The 21,508-nt window shown below is 34.8% G+C and overlaps 1 protein-coding gene across 1 annotated transcript in view; it reads right to left on the minus strand.

The window, feature by feature from the left end:
• Positions 1-21,508, minus strand: part of LOC142340475 (ATP-dependent DNA helicase Q5-like) — a 72,117-nt gene that overhangs the window by 10,218 nt on the left and 40,391 nt on the right. Inside the window, exon 13 of the mRNA XM_075391051.1 lies at positions 6,165-6,362. Within this exon, the coding sequence (XP_075247166.1) occupies positions 6,165-6,362 (198 nt within the window). The remainder of the gene's footprint in view (positions 1-6,164; positions 6,363-21,508) is intronic.

Genomic DNA, 21,508 nt, shown 5'->3' on the forward strand with positions numbered 1-21,508 from the left:
TAAGAAAACCAATACTCCTCTTCGAGTCGTAAAAACCAAGAGAAGGCCAGTAATAACCCCAGCTATCGCTGTGCGGCTATTAAAAATTACAATGAGTAGTCAAAAATAATTTAGTTGCACTACATTGACATTCTATTACAGTTTTCCTGTCCCAATATATCCTCCGAGCTTCATTTCAAATTTTGAAGTGAAGTTGAGATAAAGAATAATTCATTCATGAGCCACAAGAGCATTTTTAATCGTCAGGAGGAATAAAAATTCTGGTATGCAAATCGCGTAAATTAAACGGCAAACAAACTTTCTGAAATTTTTAACTGCCTCTACAGAATGAACGATTCATCGTATCAAATATTCTGATGACAAAAAAGCGGAATTTGTACAATAATAACTCGCTCAACTTTCGCTTCTACTAATGAGATCTAACAAATATGCCGAAGAAGAGAACACTAAAACCCCTTACAAATCTCGACTTTAAATTTGAAGTCATTTCATATTAAAAATAGCCCAAATTCACGACGCACGACTCAAAGCAGCTGAAGTACACACTGGGTGTTCCTAGTGTGTACGAACACCCAGTAAAACTAATTTTCGCTTTTTTTACTGTTTTTCAACTAAACCGGAGGATAAAAATTTTGTAGAAATCCCATATGATTTCTTGAGGTCACCCACGTAACTGTTGCCTAATACTAGTGCGCTCTGTTTTGTAGAAAGTGTCCAGGTAATTAACTTAAATATATTCGAAAACTTTGATTTTATATAGGCGCATGACATCAAATCATCTATATTTTAAACGTTTGTCAATCATTTCTCAACCTCTTCAACATCTGCTTATTCTGAAACTTCTGAATCTCTGTTCACACTGGCTACAAATTCTTCATCTGACATCTGATCTTGCAGAAAAGAAGTAACATCTGATAAATGCCCTTCCGTATACAACTTTCTCATCACAAGCGCAACTTTTTCTTGAATTTCCTTCATTTTTTCCTCTAGTTCCCTCTTCTCTGCCGACTGGTTATCTTCCAACCACGTCTCTACTTCCTTCACAACGTCAGTAACAATTGCCTTGTCATCGGAATCCAATTTATCTGCCAATGCTGAATTTACGACAGAAGTTTTGGCATTCAAAATATACGATTCCAGTTCAATTTTAGCCTTGATCCTTGCTCTATGCGTATCGTCATCAATTTTGTACTTGATTGCATCGGCTTTTAGTCGATCAATTTCTTCTCGGCTTAGTCGCTTTTGATCGCTTGTTACTTTCAAAAACTCGTTATCACCCGAGGTCAGGTCATTCGCAGATACCGTCAACATACCGTTTTCGTCAACATCAAAAAATATATCAATCATAGGAACGCCTCTAGGAGCTGCGGTAATTCCTTGGACGCTGAAAGAACCTAGGAAGTTGTTATCCTTCGTCATCGCTCGTTCACCTTCAAACACTTCAATTTTAAACGCTGGTTGGTGATCGTAGTAAGTAGTGAAAGTGTTCTGAGCCCGAGTTGGAACTTTAGTGTTCCTCTCAACCAGCTTTGTCATCACACCACCGGCTGTTTCAATTCCTAAAGACAAAGGGGCCACGTCATATACTTGTACATCTGCAAAAACATCATCTTCAACTTTTGTCAATATCGCCGCTTGAATTGCTGCACCACTCACAACAACTTCGTCACAATTCTTCAAGCGATGAAGCGGAACCCCATTGAAAAATTCTTCTAGTTCCTTCTTTATCTCCGGAATACAAGTAGACCCCCCGACAAGCACCACCTCGTTAATATCACATTTGCTCAGATGTGCGTCTCTTAAAACCCGTTCTACAGGCTCCAAAGTTGCTCTGAACAGGTCTGAACACATATGTTCAAACCTTGATCGAGGTATCTCACTGTAGAAACCAATTCCATTATTCAGTGAATCAATCTTAATGACTGCCTGACTCTCATCAGATGAAAGAGACCTCTTTGCACTTTCAGCCGCTGTTCTTAGACGTCGAATCGACTGCTTGTTCTGCGAGAGATCTTGTTTATACCCAAGTCTGAACTCAAAAAGAAGATATTGAGCAAGTCGACTGTCAAAATACTCGCCTCCTAAATGCGCATCACCAGCAGTTGCCAAAACTTCGAACTTTCGACCTTCAATTGTCACCACGGATACATCTAAAGTTCCTCCGCCAAGGTCAAAAATCAATAAATTTGTCTCGCCGGGGTCTTTCCGTTCCAGACCATAAGCTAAAGCAGCCGCTGTGGGTTCATTAATTAGCCTAAGAACATTCAGTCCAGCTATTGTAGCAGAGTCTTTAGTAGCAGCTCTTTGGGCATCATTAAAGTGCGCTGGAACCGATATAACTGCATCTTTAACTTGACCGCCCAGGTGTGCTTCCGCAATTTCCTTCATCTTCATCAACACCATTGCGCTTATTTCCTCAGGATGGAATTGCTTCGTCTCTTTTTTGAAGTCGACTTCAATTTGGGGTCTATCATTACTGCTCACAACTTTGAACGGCCATGATGTGATGTTTTTCTGAACCGTCTCCTCTGAAAATCTTCGGCCAATCAGACGTTTGATATCAAATACCGAGTTAAGTGGATTTAAATCCGCCTGGTTTTTAGCCGACTCGCCAATCAGTCGCTCTGTGTCAGTGAAGGTCACACAAGACGGGGTACTTCGAGCACCCATCTCATTAGGAATCACTTCTATTTTTCCATTGCGAAAAACACCCACGCGAGAGTAACAAGTTCCCAAATCGATCCCAATAACTGGCATTGTTGCAGTCATTATGATTGTCTCGTATCGAAGGGATTTACTCACAACTTAGCCGAATTCTCAATGCTGAATTCAAAGAGGAATATTCGAACAGGGTATATTGTGCTTCAGTTTCTCAATTTGACATTATCTTGACCGCTGTATAGTCGCCAATCATAAATAACGTTCAAAAAGGAAAAAAGTAAGATTTTAAAATTATATAAAACCAATTAAGCTTTTATAATTTTTCCAATATAATAAAAGCTAGCTCAAAAATTGTGCTTCAGTGAGATCTTAAATTTAACATTGTAAGTTAATACAACTCTGATTTAATACAACACTTTGAATAAGCAAACAACAGTTTGTCTACGATTCTAAGTTCATGTCAAAATAAATGATCGTTTATTGTGTATTCTTTCCTTGCAACCATTTCATCTGCGAACAACTGAACACAAACAGTTCAACATCATAAATGAATACGACAAAATGTTAGCCCTGAGTCACTTTATGAACAAATATAAGAAAACTGCATAGCAATGTCACGGAAGAAAAACAAAAATTACTCATAAAAGACTTCAAAACTCACTATGAAGCCAACAAAAACCAACAGGTGCTAGTTGCAAATATGATCAAACTTTTTCATGACGAGGAGTAGGAAAACCCAATGCTTAAACATCCCTCGTTGACCACCACATAAATTCTCAATCTGTTCACGGTATTTTTCTATTGATTCCGATTGAAAACAATGATGGCAGGAATTATAAAATATTTGAGGGCTAAGGTGTTACCGAAGTTTTTTTCGCCCTATTAACGTTTCGCTTCAAAAAGCTCTATTCTCTGGACAATCTTGAATACAACTGAACAATTAAAAATCCACGGGCAATCAAACATCATTTCCAACGGCATCTCTCCAATAATCATTGATAAATTATACCTGGGAAAAGACATAGATTTTCACGCTTGAAAGTTGTAGTTGCAATTGTAGTCCGCAACTGATTGCTATTATGATTATTCCAGGATGTATATTTAACCAGAATCTTTATGATAAATGAACTTGACACCTTCAAATTGAATAAATTGGCTTTTTTCCACCAGGGAATGAAAATGAATTTCTTTTCCGCCAGACAATTAAATGAAAACACAATCTAATTAAACAAAGAAACATTTTCAAAATCAATCAACAAGCTTCGTGTGACCATAAAAGCTTTACAAAGGATTACAATGACGTATTTTCTGTTCAAGCTTTACCTGAAATGTCCAGATGTCCAGACAACGCAAATAGATGTAGGTCCAAGATGCTGACGGAGAAACAGTTTTAAACGGGTCCATTCATAACACTTAGCATTGACTCAAAACAATTTTTTTGTGTCATTATATTTCTATTAGATGTTTGTAATTAGTAATTTATTGTTTGTTCTTAACATTGCTTTATAAATTGAGTTTCTTCTTTTAATCTCTCTCTCACAAGTAATAAGAAACTAATAGTTCCGAAGCCGTCGTTCAATAAAAGATATGGTTGGATTGTTTTCATTTCCTCTTATTCACGAAATCACCTTTAAGAGACATGATAACCGTCGAGCCACGGAGTTTGAGTATATATCCCTTATAAACAAAGCAGGTACCTCTGTATTTCAAAACGGAGTTGAAGTAAGTCTTACATATTCAGGCAACAATCCTAACATACAGGGAATAATTGCCAAGAACTTTCCATCCACGCCCATGATCGAACATGTTTGGGTAAAAAAGAGCCAAAAAGTGAGTCAGGATGTATAGGTTTGTTACTAATATTACTTTTACTACTATAAACTTACTACTACTACTACTACTACTATTAATTTACTACTACTACTATAAATTTTACTACTACTACTATAAATTTTACTACTACCACTATAGTATTTTATTTTCCAAAAAATTGGCGCATAATATTTTGGTAAATTATGGTACAAAAAAGAAACCTTACTGTATAATAGAGTTCTAAAGTTAAATTTGAAATCGAGAGAAACAACATACTGACGCTCTATTACATTCATATTTTGCAAATTTTTTATACGCGTTGCACATGAATTTTCTAAGCATAGTAAAACCAAAAAGACTCGAGAATTTCGTTATCACCGTTGATATAAACACATGAAGAACAAGAAAAACAAGCATAGTGATTTGAAACAATTTTAGTTTTTCTGCTAGAACCAAATCATCTTGCAATTTGTTGCACCAAAATTTTAAATAGCTAAAAAAATTTCTGTCTATCATTTTCCCCACAGCCTTTTCCCCTTCCAGTTTCTAAAACTATATTTTAAGCGTTCACATTGTTTTTATAACAAAACATGACTGAACTAAGTTGGACGAAATTCTATCGACCCACAAGCAGGTATGCCTCTTTTTGCTTTTTGTAGTCAATTTTATCCCTCGGGTTTGATTGCAGCCCACTTTACACTCCCCTTTCACCGTGGGGACACTAACGAAAATTCACTAACGACATCTTCAAAAGATGTTATTAGAGCTCATTATAGACTACTGCCATTCAGTAAAATTCAAATGAAACCAATTTTGGAATTTCAGTAGTGATCTGCCATTAACAGAGTTCAGGTGCTTAAAATTGGGAATGAGATCAATTCACATCACGAAAAAGAGTCAGGGGCGAGAAAGCCGGATAATTAAAGAAAAGTTTGCATAAAAAATAACCTGTAGAATTCTGGAAATAACACTCGTGCGAATAAATCTCAAAAACAACAAAAACCAAAGAGATGAACAAAAATACAGAAAAAATTGAAATACAGTACAAAAAATGCTCTCAGAAATAAGGAAAATGAAGATAAATGATGATGATTTGGGGTGTTGGTTTTGACAATTTATTAGGAGTTAAACGTAATCTTGAGTTGCGTAGGGTTCTGGGTTTTGTGGGGATAGTTAGGAGGGGATTGGTAAATATGTTAGGTGAGGGTAAGGGTTGTAGCATTGGGGCAAGTGGTAGAACTTTTAGGGTTAGATTATTGGTGTCGGATAGAGGTGTGAGGGAGAGAGGTACAGAGCTCAATGAAAACAAACTAATTATAACATAACCGACTAACTAATATGGGCGAAGTGAATGGGGAAGTAACTCTAAGAACAGTTTCACCTCATAAATCTGTCTCCAAAACAGTTTCGGCGAATTGCATACTTTAAAGTCTAGCAAGACGAAAGGCTCCAAGAGCAATAACACCCTCCGGGCGCTACCTGTTTTTTTTGTTCATTTTGCGGACGAAAATCAAAAGGGTCAGACGAGTCAGGGCACATAATTGCTAGAAACATTGTTGAGAGCAATCAAAAATTACTCATACTATACGTCTAACAACTTTCAAAAAGGAAATCTAGAGCACAGATGACAACAAGCCGCTCTCTATTCAGATCAAGAAGAAGTCAATTTTTTTACGATAATTACGTATTACCTTTCGGAGAACAGCTGTTCTGTACGAGATGAGCTTAGAGGTCTCTGTTAGCACATTGTGTTCTTCTTCATTGGCCACTTGATCAAGTAGATTTTTCCTATTCTCTTCCTCTTCATCACACTCAACAACTGATTGATTACAAGCGGCCAAATTGGCCTCCAAGTGTGATCGTAACATTGCACGGAAACGCTCTCGCATCTTAAAAACAAACAACTTACGTTTAAAATCAGGGCTCGCCACCATAAACCCATCTTAAATGCCATATCAAAGTAATGTATGTATCAAGGTGCGTATGGTATCTTAGAAACCATATCAAAGACCATACAAAAACCAAAACAAGGTTTGAATAAATGAACAACGTTTTTATGGTGACTCTGATTCCATATCCAAGACCACAGAAATCTATGGCCCATAAAAGACCATAAAAATAAAAATGGTACATGCGTTTTTTATGGTTAAAGGAACTTCCATTAACTGGATAGAAAAAAAAGATAGTTTCAAAAGAAGGTTTAGAAAAAAAGATTGACGGATCTTAAATCTCATATACAAGACTATAGAAATCTATGGCCCATAAAAGACCGAAAAAAATTGCATCATTATATGATTAACGGAACTTGAAATGCCGCCCAAAAGACAAAAAAGACAACGGATGGCTTTAAAAAACGGTTTAGAAAAAACATTGATCGAATCTTAGATTCCATATCCAAGACCAGAGAAATCTATGGCCATAAAAGACCATAAACATAAAAATTGTGCATCTTTTTTAATGGTTAAAGGATATTGAACTAACACAATAAAGAAAAAACCAATGAACCATTTTAAAAGAGGGTTTAGAAAAAAGAATGAAGGTGTCACACAAAAGAAATCTATAGACCATAAAAGGCCAAATACATAAAAATTGGCCATCATTTTTTACGTTTAAGGAAACTTAAATCACAGCGGAAGTGGGAAAAACCTAAGGAAAAGACAGCGTTTCAAAAGAAGGCTTGCAACAAAAGACTTAACATACCCGGCATATTGCCGGAAAATAGCCGCCGTTGATTCCAATAAGCATGATTGGGATTGAAAGAATAGATATTGAAAAAAAAAAAGATTTTTGTACAAAAACATTTTTTAAGTCCGATTTATTTTGATGGCACTTCGTAGTTGAACATACTTCTGTTTCTTAGAGAGAAGCTACAGGGGTTACTATCAATACCAATAAGCATTAGAGAGAGGTAACTAATACTTATAGGAACGACGTTCAAATAGCGGGCATCTAAAATTGGGCTTTATGGGTTTATCCCGGTTCTATTTCTGACTTCAATTTTTATACTGACTCTGTTCATTTTGAACTGCTTTGCTGAGCAACTGATGTTCAAAATCACTTTTAGCAAATGAGAGAAGAGAGAAACTAGCCTAGAGAAGTCAAAAAGATTTCACGCAAAATGTTGAAAAAGCGGCAAAATGAGGTAAAACGAAACATTTTTTTGTTCGACGAAGTAAAAAAAAACATAGCAGGAAAAGTCCTGACGTACAATTCAAAGAAAGTTCATTGACTAAACAGAAAAACTAGACCTAGAATGAACTATGAGTGAAATGCGAAAACCATTTTAGAAAAAATCAGATAAAAAAATAAGAAAAAACAGACAATCAATGTCAAATGCCGCATGTGAACCAAAAAAACCACTAGCGAGAAATGAAAAATTAATTCAAACAAAAAACTACGTCTAGAATGAGCTGTGAATAGATTGGGAAAACCATTTAGAAAAAAATCCGATCCAAAAAATCGAAAAAACAGTAAAAATCAGAGTGAAATTGCCGCATGTGAACAAAAAACCACTACCGAGAAACCGAATTTTTGTTCAAACACCGTTTTCTCACTCTACTTTAAAATTAGAGCGAAAAAAATTCACGCCGCAAAACCACTCGCTTTTTCCCTTCATTTCCTGTTTCGGCGTGACCAAAATCACTACTCCAAATTGACTTCAAAAATCATGAAAATGTGTGAACAGATCTTAAAAAAAAACATAGCCGGAAGAATTCCGGAAACGACTCGAAGTAGAAATCTGACTATTTTCACTAATCAGATGCATCACCAGCATATTATCAATCGACAGACAGTGTAAGCCACTCACAAAGAAAAGACTGAAGAACTGGAAACTTGACAAAGGACCAAATCAAAAAATAATATTCTCAAAATCCAAACAAAATTCTCTACAAAAAGATAACATGCAGCTTCCCATCGATAACTCATAGAAATCAATTATTTATATATTTGGCTAGATCAATCGCCCACCTAGTAATTGCAGAGAAACCTTATACAACAAACTATAAAAAAGACTAAGAAAAACTCTTTAACGAATTAGAGATTTGTATAATTTGTTTAAATGAAAACTGCCCTGCTAAGCCTTCAAGTGCAAATTCATAGCATCGACACCTACAAAAATGTTCTTTATTGAGAAAAGGTTACCAACAAAAACATTAAATTGGAAGAAATAGGCAATAAACTTAGAAAAAAGACAAAAAGTGGCCAAAATTTGCTCTGATTTACTCGTATTTCTTTAACAAACACAAGTCTAAACTAATATCAATCAAAATGAGAGACATCCAAAAGAGCTACAACAACTGACTTCCACTAGAAAACTCGCCAAATGCTATCAAAGGTTGAGGAAGAACAGAAACGACATTTAAAACCAAATTGAACAAATAAAAAACGAGAAAAAGTAAGGTATTTTTTTAAATTTTACAAGAAAAAATAAAGCCAAATAAAGTTACTTTGAGCAAATAGAGCAATGAAATGCTCGGGAAAAAATGGGCAAGTCATCGCAAGCTAAAAAAAAATTGTCTACCATTGAAAGAAAAACGAAAAAAGCCAAAAATTTAAAAAAGTGGTTAAAAAATTCCTAATTTTTCTGCCATTTTTCTTCAGAAAAAATGTTTTATAACAACAAAATTGTAATGGATTTGTAACCCCGATGATCCTTGAATAATGCGCTTCTATGCAAATTGCACTTAAAGCAGTAAAACAAAACAAAAGGCCAATATACAATAAATTTCGTCGAAAAATCAGCAAAACTGATCAAAAACCTCCAAATTTGCATAAAACTCAAATTAACTACTTGAAACCTTCAATTCCTATCAGAACGAGCCCAAATCCAATACAATATCATAATCAAACCTCACAAACAAGAAAAATTGCAAAAAAAAACTGCTTTTAAAAGCCGCACGTGAACAAAAAAATTTCGCTCGCTCAGAGAAAATTTTTTCACACATCAATTTCTCGTTCTCTCAAAAACAGCGGTATGAACAAAAAACCACTCTTTTCGCTCCGCTCTTCACTTTTGTTCAGCAACCAAATCACTCCAAATTTTTTCACGCGTTTCATTTCCCGCTTCAAAATTCACTCCAATAAAATTGATTAAAAAAAAAGGACTTCTCCAATACTCCTCTTCGAGTCGTAAAAAGACAGCGCCCCAATACAATTCAAATTCTTTGAATTGTAAAAAAGGAGCGCTATAATAGCCGGCTGAGAAGATGAGGGCGGCTATTAAACAATTGTACTTAAAGCGCTAATCTTAGAAAATGATGAACAAAACATTGTTTCGTTCTTTTTGAGTAACTTTTCATTATTTCTTGATACTTCTCGCGTAAAGAGTGTGTTCCAGTCAAACATAATTTCAGTGAAGCTAATTCAACCACGGATTGCAGGTTATTCAACAGCTTTTAGTTTTAAAAATTCTGTGGATTTTGTTTCCTCAAAACACATAAATCATCTGAGCCTGCAGAGTGAGTTAGGAGATATCTTCCCGCCTTGTGATTGCGGTCTCTTGTGAAACGGAACCTTTTGCTACACCTTGAGCTAAACCCGGGAACTTGTGGACAACGCTTTCCTTTACACCTTTTCGTCTGACTTTCGACAAATTCAGGCGTTATGTTCAGCTCAAAAAGTGGTTTACAATTCATCAATTTGCTTTTAACTGCCAAAGAGTAGTTCCAAATTAATCGTGCTAGGGAACATTTGGTCGGCGATCTGACTTTTTGCGCAAAATATTTTGTATTCACCATGGCGTATCTGAAAAATTATTCAATTGCGAATAAGAAAATTTTAACAATTTAGTTGAAGCTGACCAAATTAACTTTGCTACGCCCACCAACGTTTGTGTAATCTTTCGTTCAATTGAAATCAAAACATATAGGGCTTCATTTTACTTGAAGTGAACAAAATCTTAATTGACCGAACTCATTCTTCACTTTTTGATTGAAAACTAAAGTAATGTGTCTCTCCCCAGAGATCAATTTTAGTGGTTAAGTTTTTGCATTTGTCTTGAAAAAATCAAGCAAATTTAATAGATGTAAAAGCAATTAGTTGACTATAAACTGTAGTTTTCTAGATTTTTTCCCATTTTTACTGAATTTGTCAGTTTTATTGAAGTTTTTAAATTGCAAATGTTAAAGATGGATTGTTCCGGCAGATTGCACTGATTTTCCTTGCATTGCACTCAATGAAGTTAATTACAATGTGATTCTTGTCAAAAATCAAGCGGAATCGCAAAAAAACTGCGATAAAACTTGCAAAAAGAAGAAGTCTTAACTCAAAAGTTTTCTTTTTCTAGAGATGCTAGTGAAATAAGATCTTTTAGTTTTACGGTACTATTTGCACTTAACTAAGTTGTACCGGCTATATGCAGTGTGATTTGTAGTAAAAATCTATTGGATTCAGAAAATTGTGATAAAACTTGAAATTAGTTTTAAAAAATAAGTATTCTCTCGAAAGTACTTTTTCAAGAGTGGTACTGCAATGAGATATTTTAGTTTCTTCTGTAGTTTTTGCCCTTAGTTGGTTGCTATAACAGTTATAAAAAGTCTTCTGTCGAGATACTCGTGAAAAGTGATACTTAAGTTTTGTCGGAACTTCTTGCAATAAACTAGGTTGTACAACTACAAGCTGTGTGATTTTTCAAAAAAATTTTAGATTCAGAAAAAATTTGCAATTTATATAAAAAAGTATTCTTTTTCTCGGTTGTATTGAGATGAGACACTTTTTCCGCCAATTTCTGCGCTTTATTAGGTTGTATCAGCTATATGCAGTATGATTAGTAGCTCTTTGATTTAGAAAATTGCGAAAGAAGTTGCGATTAGTTAAAAAAGTCTTCCCTCGAAATTCCTCAATTTCAGGAGGTGATATTGAAATGAAACATTCGCCAATTTTTGAGCTTAACTAGGTTGTGTTCACTATATGCGGTGTGATTGGTAGCAAAAATCTCTTCGATTTGCAAAATTGTAATAAAAGTTGCAAATAGTTTAAAAAAGTCTTCCCTCGGAAGTCTTCCTTTTCGAGGTGATGGTGAAATGAGAGTCTTAGCTTGTTTCGTCACTTTTTGCACTAACTAGGTTGTTCTTTTTCTCGAGGTGGTATTGAAATGAGACATTTTAATATTTTCGCCACTTTTGCGCTTAACTAGGTTGTACTAGCTAAATGAAGTATGATTTGTAGCAAAAGTCTCTTAGAGTTGGAAAACTACCATAAAAGTTGCAATTAGTTTAAGTCTTCCCACGAATCTTCTTTTTCTCGAGGTGGCATTGAAATAGGACATTTTAGTTTTTCACCGCCTTTTGCGCTTAACTAGGTTGTACTAGCTAAATGAAGCATGATTTGTAGCAAAAGTCTCTTGGATTTGGAAAACTACCATAAAAGTTGCAATTAGTTTAAGTCTTCCCTCGAATCTTCTTTTTCTCGAGGTGGCATTGAAATAGGACATTTTAGTTTTTCGCCGCCTTTTGCGCTTAACTAGGTTTTACTAGCTAAATGAAGCATGATTTGTAGCAAAAGTCTCTTGGATTCGAAAAATTGCGAATTGGCAAATAGCTAAGTCTTCCCTCGAAAGTCTACCCTCAAAAGTCTTCTTTTTCTCGAGGTGTTGATGAAATAGAAATTAAAGTTTTTTCGTCTCATTTTGCGCTTAATTAGGTTGTACCAGCTATATGCAGTATGAATTGTAGTAAAAATCTAGTAGATTTGGAAAAAAAATTGCAATCAGTTAAAACAGTCTTCTCCCGAAAGTCTTCTTTTTCACGAGTTGGTAATGAAATGAGACACTTTAGTTTCTTCTGTAGTGTTTGAACTTAACTAGGTTGCACTCAGTTTAAAAAGTCTTCTCAAGAAGTCTTTTTTTCTCGAGATGTGATAATTTAGTTTTGACGGAACTTTTCGCACTAAATGAGGATGTACCAACTACAAGCAGTGTGGTTTGTCGTAAAAATTTATTGGATTCAGAAAATTGCTATGAAAGTTGCAAGGAGGTGATATTGAGATGAGACATTTTAGTTTTTCTCCAATTTTGCACTTAACTATATTGCATCCGCCATATGCAGTAGGATTTGTTGCTCTTGGATTGGGAAAACAGCGATAAAAAATTTGATTAGTTGAAAATCTTCCAGGAGTCTTCGCGAAATGCCTGTGAAATGTAAAATTTTAGTTTTACCGGTATTTTTTCACAATTAAGGAGGTTGTTACAACTATGTCAACTGTGAATTCTCTCAAAATTACACCAGAATCGAAAATGCGATAAAACTTGCGATTAGTTCAAAAAAGAAGTGTCTACTCTCGAAATTCTTCTAATTCACGAGGTGGCTGTGAAATGGGACAATTTAGTTTTTCGGCACTTCTTGTGCTTAACTAGGTTGTACTAGCTATAGGCAGTGAGATTTGTTGCAGTAGTCTTTTGGATTCGGAAAATTGCGATAAAGTTAGGCTTAGTTAAAGTCTTGTCTGGAGTCTTTTCTCGAGATGCTTGTGACGTGTGATGTGTAAGATCTGTCGATACTCGTCACACATAAAAAAGGTATGTATATACAACTATTTCAACTTTGAATTCTATCAAAATTACACCGGAATTGAACATAACCGACAAAACGTCGGAAGAATTGCTCTTGAGCGACTAGTGGGAGCTGTAATCAATTGCAGCCTGCTTCAGCAGGGGGGGAGGGAGAGCTTAAATGGGACTAAGAAGTTCTATAGTGGGCTTCAAATAACCACATTAGAGGTTAACATATACCACTATTAAAATTTAAAGTAAAAAATGACACCAGTTTCGGCGCACTTTTCATTTGACTTTTAGTATTAAATTGCTGCCAATTGAGTTCAGCTCCTTGAAATTGTGATTGAGAAAGAATTTTAGATCACGCGAAATGCAAAAAGTCAAGGGCGTAAAAGTCACTTGAAAAGTCAAAATTGTCAAGCGAAAATTTTGCATAAAAAAGACACAAACGTTTACAATAATTGCTATGAACTACGTTCAAGAGCAATTAAAAACCTGTAAAAAAAGTTGCGATTAGTTGAAAAGAAGAGTCTTCTCTCGAAAGTCTTCTACTTCTCGAGGTGGTAGTGAAATGATATTTTAGCTTTTTCGCCATTTTTTGCGCTTACTTAGGTTGTACCAACTATGAACAGTGTGAATTGAAGTAAAATTCTACTGGATTCGGAAAATTGCGATAAAAGTGGCAATTAGTTAAAAAAAGAAGAGTCTTCTTTCGAAAGTCTTCATTTTCTCGAGGTGGTGATGAAATAGAAATTAAACTTTTTTCGTCTCATTTTGCGCTTAATTAGGTTGTACCAGCTATATGCAGTATGAATTGTAGTAAAAATCTAGATTTGTAAAAAAATTGCAATCAGTTAAGACAGTCTTCTCCCGAAAGAATTCTTTTTCACGAGAAGGTAGTGAAATGAGACACTTTAGTTTCTTCTGTAGTGTTTGAACTTAACTAGGTTGCACTCAGTTTAAAAAGTCTTCTCATGAAGTCTTTTTCTCGAGATGTGATAATTTAGTTTTGACGGAACTTTTCGCACTAAATTAGGATGTACCAACTACATGCAGTGTGGTTTGTCGTAAAAACTTATTGGATTCAGAAAATTGCTATGAAAGTTGCAAGGAGGTGATATTGAGATGAGACATTTTAGTTTTTCTCCAATTTTGGACTTAACTAGATTGCATCCGCCATATGCAGTAGGATTTGTTGCTCTTGGATTGGGAAAACAGCGATAAAAAATTTGATTAGTTGAAAATCTTCCAGGAGTCTTCGCGAAATGCCTGTGAAATGTAAAATTTTAGTTTTACCGGTATTTTTTCACAATTAAGGAGGTTGTTACAACTATGTCAACTGTGAATTCTCTCAAAATTACACCAGAATCGAAAATGCGATAAAAGTTGCGATTAGTTCAAAAAAGAAGTGTCTACTCTCGAAATTCTTCTAATTCACGAGGTGGCTGTGAAATGGGACAATTTAGTTTTTCGGCACTTCTTGTGCTTAACTAGGTTGTACTAGCTATATGCAGTGAGATTTGTTGCAGTAGTCTTTTGGATTCGGAAAATTGCGATAAAGTTAGGCTTAGTTAAAGTCTTGTCTGGAGTCTTTTCTCGAGATGCTTGTGAAGTGTGATGTGTAAGTTCTGTCGATACTCGTCACACATAAAATAGGTATGTACAACTATTTCAGCTTTGAATTCCATCAAAATTACACCGGAATTGAACATAACCGACTAAACGTCGGAAGAATTGCTCTTGAACTAGTGGGAGCTGTAATCAATTGCAGCCTGCTTCAGCAGGGGGGAGGGAGAGCTTAAATGGGACTAAGAAGTTCTATAGTGGTCTTCAAATAACCACATTAGAGGTTAACATATACCACTATTAAAATTTAAAGTAAAAAATGACACCAGTTTCGGCGCACTTTTCATTTGACTTTTAGTATTAAATTGCTGCCAATTGAGTTCAGCTCCTTGAAATTGTGATTGAGAAAGAATTTTAGATCACGCGAAATGCAAAAAGTCAAGGGCGTAAAAGTCACTTGAAAAGTCAAAATTGTCAAGCGAAAATTTTGCATAAAAAAGACACAAACGTTTACAATAATTGCTATGAACTACGTTCAAGAGCAATTAAAAACCTGTAAAAAAAAGTTGCGATTAGTTGAAGAGAAGAGTCTTCTCTCGAAAGTCTTCTACTTCTCGAGGTGGTAGTGAAATGATATTTTAGCTTTTTCGCCATTTTTTGCGCTTACTTAGGTTGTACCAACTATGAACAGTGTGATTTGAAGTAAGATTCTACTGGATTCGGAAAATTGCGATAAAAGTGGCAATTAGTTAAAAAAGAAGAGTCTTCTCTCGAAAGTCTTCATTTTCTCGAGGTGGTGGTGAAAAGAGATTATTCGCCAGCTCTTTTTTGCCACTTTTTGCACTTAATAAGTTTGTACCAGCTATATACAGTTTCATTTGTAGCAAAAGACTCCTGCTTTCGGGAAAATGCGATAAAAGTTGCAAATAGTTTAAAAAACACCCTCTCATCTGAAGTCTTCCTTTCCTCGACGTGGTGGTAAAATGAGATTGTTCGCCAATTTTTGCACTTAATTAGGTTGCGCCAGCTCTATGCAGTGTGATTTGTGAAGATTTCGTGTTAACTAGTGTGCAAGCTGTTACCAACGAGGAGGCTCGGTAATATACTTCAAGGATAATGTTCCGATCCCGCTCATCCGCATTCGTGGCTCAAAAATCTGCCAAATCAAGCAGAGATAGTAAAAAAACTAAAGGGTAGATCAAAGGGCTTTGTTATTAAAAATTTGTAGTCTGCAATTAGGGCAGACATTTAAACCAGTGATGTTAACACCAATCAGGTTTTTTCGTTCACGTCAATGAACAAAAGATAAACTGAATAACACATTTCACATTTACTTGAAAAAACAAATCAACATTTAAACAAATTCTCAAGCAGAAAACATACACGGCAGATTTCCGTAAAATAGCCGCCCTTGATACCAATAACCCAGAATGTGATTGAAAAACGGAAACAGAGACCGACTAATGTCGGAAGAACTGCTCTCGAACCTCAGGCGGGGCAATTTAATTCAGGGGCTGTAGCCTAGATAAATATTTCTTTATGTGGAAAAGTCGACCATGCCAATCAAACAAAATCGAAATATGACAAAAAACGTGACCAATTGAACGATTTGAGGAACAAAAATTCCTAACGATTTTACCCTCAATTAAGACCTTCTCAGCACTTGAAGAACTACTGAAGCCAGCTATGGGCGTCAAATTAGGCTTAAGTCCCACTTGGTTTTACCTAATTATCCCGTTTTGAAAGATCAAACTCATGGAAAGTGTGAAAATATCTTACAAGAGAAAATAGAACACCAATAAAATCCAATGTGTGTCTAATAGGTAGTCTACTAAAAACAATGATTTCGTCACGTCAAGTTTTCAACAACAAAAATAAGATTCTGAATTCAGTTTCTGTCCAAAATTCAAAAAACTTTGAACACTATTTCCTTCAGAGAACAATGCTTTATCAATTACGAACCAGCTTGGTAAAGACCCATTTAATATGAATGGACACTAGTAACTTCAGGAAACACTGTTAATAACCCATTTAATATGAACGTCCAGCTTGGTTAACCACCAAATTCTTAATAGTTATAAAGTGCGCTCAATAGTTTCTCAATCGATAGAGCGGAAACCCATATAGCATGCGGCAACTAATGCCGTTACGAACACAAATTTAGCAGCTGAGTTATAGGATTTAGGGAAAAAATTGCTCTGATTTTTCCACGCGTAATCCGAAGATCAAAACTAAAATCGAGAAAAAAAAGGATTATAAAAAGATAAATAACAGGTCTTTTTTGGTGGTGACCAAAAGATATGAAGCAAAATAAACGCCAAAACAGACAAAAATATGGAGAAAAAGAACATTACTCTTCGACAAATTATGATAATAAATTTATCAAAACAAATCTGATTATGTGGAAACACTGCACACTATTTATGACCTACAATTTTGCCAAAAATTAGCGATAGAAGATCAACGAAAACAAAAAAGCACATTTCGCAAGACAAAGTATTGAGAATTAGTTGCTTCAAAAATTAAAAAAACATATAATCCCAAACAAACATATGACTACTGTTGTTTCAAATGATTAAGCATTTGATAGTATCCTTTAATTGAAAACGGCAAGAATTCCTACCAACAAATGAAAGAAGGATTCAAAAATCATCAGTAATTGAAAAGGGCAAGAACTCCTATCAAAAAATGAAAGAAAGATTCAAAAACCATAGCAAGTTTTTGAAAGTAAACGTCTTTATCGGTTTACCCATTTGAAAAAACACTGAGCCACTGACACTGTATTTAAATGTGATGAAACCAATTATTACTGAGAATAAGAAACGAGACAACAGAAAAACAATATTAAAATACAGCTTTTTTTGAAAAAAACAGTATCAAACAACTTTTAAGTGAAAACTAAGATCACTACACACAGTCACCTAACATCAAGAGAAAGCACATGAGAACTCTCAATAAAGAGACTGATATGCAAGTCGGAAACAACCACAAAGGTAAAATTCAAAAAATCAATCAATTTTTTTTTTGAAGAAAAACGATTTCAATGTCACAAAAAGCATACACAAGAGAACTCAAACATAAAAAAACTGCCCAGGAAAGCTGACTAAGGATGAGCCCCAGAAAACCAAATGGTCCTGTCCTTAATGACAAAAGGTGATAAGACAATAACAAGAACAAAAAAGCATAACTAGAAAAAGCAAAATGAAAATACGTGGTATCACAGCCAAAAAAGGTAAGTGCAGTGTGATTTGTGAAGATTTCGTGTTAAGCAGAGTGCAAGCTGTTACCAACGAGAAGGCTCGGTAATATACCTCAAGGATAATGTTCCGATCCCGCTCATCCGCATTCGTGGCTCAAAAATCTACCAAATCAAGGAGAGATAGTAAAAAAAACGGAACATTAAAAGGGTAGATCAAAGGGCTTTCTTATTAAAAAATTTGTAGTCTGCAATTAGGGCAGACATTTAAACCAGTGATGTTAACACCAATCTGGTTTTTTCGTTCAAGTTAATGAACAAAAGATAAACTGAACACATTTCACATTTACTTGAAAAAACAAATCAACATTTAAACAAATTCTCAAGCAGAAAACATACACGGCAGATTTCCGTAAAATAGCCGCCCTTGATACTAATAACCCAGAATCTGATTGAAAAACAGAAACAGAGACCGACTAATGTCGGAAGAACTGCTCTCGAACCTCAAGCGGCGCAATTTAATTCAGGGGCTGTAGCCTAGATAAGTATTTCTTTGTGGAAAAGTCGACCATGCCGATCAAACAAATTCGAAATATGACAAAAAACGTGACCAATTGAAACATTTGAGGAACAAAAATTCCTAACGATTTTACCCTCAATTAAGACCTTCTCAGCACTTGAAGAACTACTGAAGCCAGCTATGGGCGTCAAATTAGGCTTAAGTCCCACTTGGTTTTACCTAATTATCCCGTTTTGAAAGATCAAACTCATGGAAAGTGTGAAAATATCTTACAAGTGAAAATAGAACACCAATAAAATCCAATGTGTGTCTAATAGGTAGTCTACTAAAAACAATGATTTCGTCACGTCAAGTTTTCAACAACAAAAATAAGATTCTGAATTCAGTTTCTGTCCAAAATTCAAAAAATTTTGAACACTATTTCCTTCAGAAAACAATGCTTTATCAATTACGAACCAGCTTGGTAAAGACCCATTTAATATGAATGCACACTAGTAACTTCAGGAAACACTGTTAATAACTCATTTAATATGAACGTCCAGCTTGGTTAACCACCAAATTCTTAATAGTTATAAAGTGCGCTCAATAGTTTCTCAATCGATAGAGCGGAAACCCATATAGCATGCGGCAACTAAGGCCGTTACGAACACAAATTTAGCAGCTGAGTTATAGGATTTAGGGAAAAAAATGCTCTGATTTTTCCACGCGTAATCCGAAGATCAAAACTAAAATCGAGAAAAACAAAGGATTATAAAAAGATAAATAACAGGTCTTTTTTGGTGGTGACCAAAAGATATGAAGCAAAATAAACGCCAAAACAGACAAAAATATGGAGAAAAAGAACATTACTCTTCGACAAATTATGATAATAAATTTATCAAAACAAATCTGATTATGTGGAAACACTGCACACTATTTATGACCTACAATTTTGCCAAAAATTAGCGATAGAAGATCAACGAAAACAAAAAAGCACATTTCGCAAGACAAAGCATTGAGAATTAGTTGCTTCAAAAACTAAAAAAAACATATAATCGCGAACAAACACATGACAACAGGTGTTTCAAATTATTAAGCATTTGATAGTATCCTTTAATTGAAAACGGCAAGAATTCCTACCAACAAATGAAAGAAGGATTCAAAAATCATCAGTAATTGAAAAGGGCAAGAACTCCTATCAAAAAATGAAAGAAAGATTCAAAAACCATAGCAAGCTTTTGAAAGTAAACGTCTTTATCGGTATACCCATTTGAAAAAACACTGAGCCACTGACACTGTATTTAAATGTGATGAAACCAATTATTACTGAGAATAAGAGACGAGACAACAGAAAAACAATATTAAAAAACAGCTTTTTTTGAAAAAAACAGTATCAAACAACTTTTAAGTGAAAACTAAGATCAGTACACACAGTCACCTAACATCAAGAGAAAGCACATGAGAACTCTCAATAAAGAGACTGATATGCAAGTCGGAAACAACCACAAAGGTAAAATTGAAAAAATCAATCAATTTTTTTTTTGAAGAAAAACGATTTCAATGTCACAAAAAGCATACACAAGAGAACTCAAACATAAAAAAACTGCCCAGGAAAGCTGACTAAGGATGAGCCCCAGAAAACCAAATGGTCCTGTCCTTAATGACAAAAGGTGATAAGACGACAACAAGAACAAAAAAGCCTAACTAGAAACAGCAAAATGAAAATACGTGATATCACAGCCAAAAAAGGTAAATTCTTGACTGACAAAACGAAATAAATTCACTTATGCGCCACTAGAGACACAATGGTACTATTCATCAATCATAATTTAAAAAACATAAAAAACAAGGATAACAGACAACTCAAAGATTCATAAAGACACAGTGTAAAAAGCCATTAAGCTAAAAATTCACTTGAGATCTCGTAGGGATTACTTAACAGTGCTGTCAATAATCAACCTCAGTGATCAGGCCTCAAAAAGAAAATACAGGCAGAACTCAAAAACTCACCAAAAATATACGAGACGCTCACTTGAAAACCGTGAAAACACATAAGCTCTTCAAAAAGCATTAAATTGGTTCAACCAAGCATTTTTTATTATTGGGATCTTTCTTCAAAGAAACTAATTGAAAAGAAAACGTGAACTTGAAAAAATAGGATTAAAAGCAAAAAAAAGGTTTAAAAACACAGATGCAAAGTCAAAAAATTAGTTGCTATACAGTTATTGTCTCAATCAACACCACAAGTTATCAGCTTATAAACCCTTTATAAAAATCACAAGACCAACATTGAATTCAAGTCAAATTTTCCAAGTGAAAAACATCAAACACAAAACTTTGCGCAAACACAAACAAAATCTTCTATCCATTTTAAAATCAGATTGGAAAAACCTCCTTCAATCCAATCCCTTTAATGCTCTACAATTTCACGGCTTTAAATTGCCTTCTCGTTAACCTTAATAGTTGGAAAACCAATAAAGATTCTCCAATATAGTCAAAATCATTTTGATTGAAAAACACAAAGAGACAGTTAACACACTCGCTAATTAATCGCTCCCGCGGCTTTTAACAACATATAGATACCTCTAACAATAATATAAATGGATAAACGTACTGTCAAATTAGGACAAAATCAACAGTGAACTACTGATAGGCCAATTCAAGCTGATGACCCACGCCAATTATTATCAAAAGCTAATTGAGAAAATCTATCAGATTTAACTCTAGATAATTTTGCCTGATAACAGAAGCCCCAATCGTTGTTCATTAGTTTGATGAGTTAGTCAGAAATGTATAAGGAAGCAGCAGCTAAGCCAAAAATGGACAAAGAGCTAAATACGGCTGACTTGACCTCAAAAGGAGCTAAGCACCGCTAATCTCAACCTGATTTGACCTTATTGTCAAAATGAGCAAAAAAAAACCGGTTTTCTTTGACCACGATTTTCATAACGGAAAGCTAAATTATCAAGAACAACCGGTAGAAATAATTCACTAGACCCCTTGGCTGGATAGAGGGAGCCACAATGACTCCTCAATTAGTTATTAGGATTGTAATATCAACTTCTCCAAAACAATTTAAGCCAAAAGTGAACAAAACAAAAACAAATTTCTTAAATTAAAAAGATTCTCCAATATAGTCAAAATTATTTCAATTAAAAACCACAATGAGACAATTAACACACTCGCTATTTAATCGCTCCCTCGGTTATTAACAACACATAGATACCTCTAACAAAAACGTAAATGAACAAACGTACTGTCAAAATAGAACAAAATCAACTGT

The sequence above is a fragment of the Convolutriloba macropyga genome, chromosome 5, assembly GCF_964194025.1.
Source record: "Convolutriloba macropyga chromosome 5, txConMacr16.3, whole genome shotgun sequence".
NCBI classification, from domain to species: domain Eukaryota; kingdom Metazoa; phylum Xenacoelomorpha; order Acoela; family Convolutidae; genus Convolutriloba; species Convolutriloba macropyga.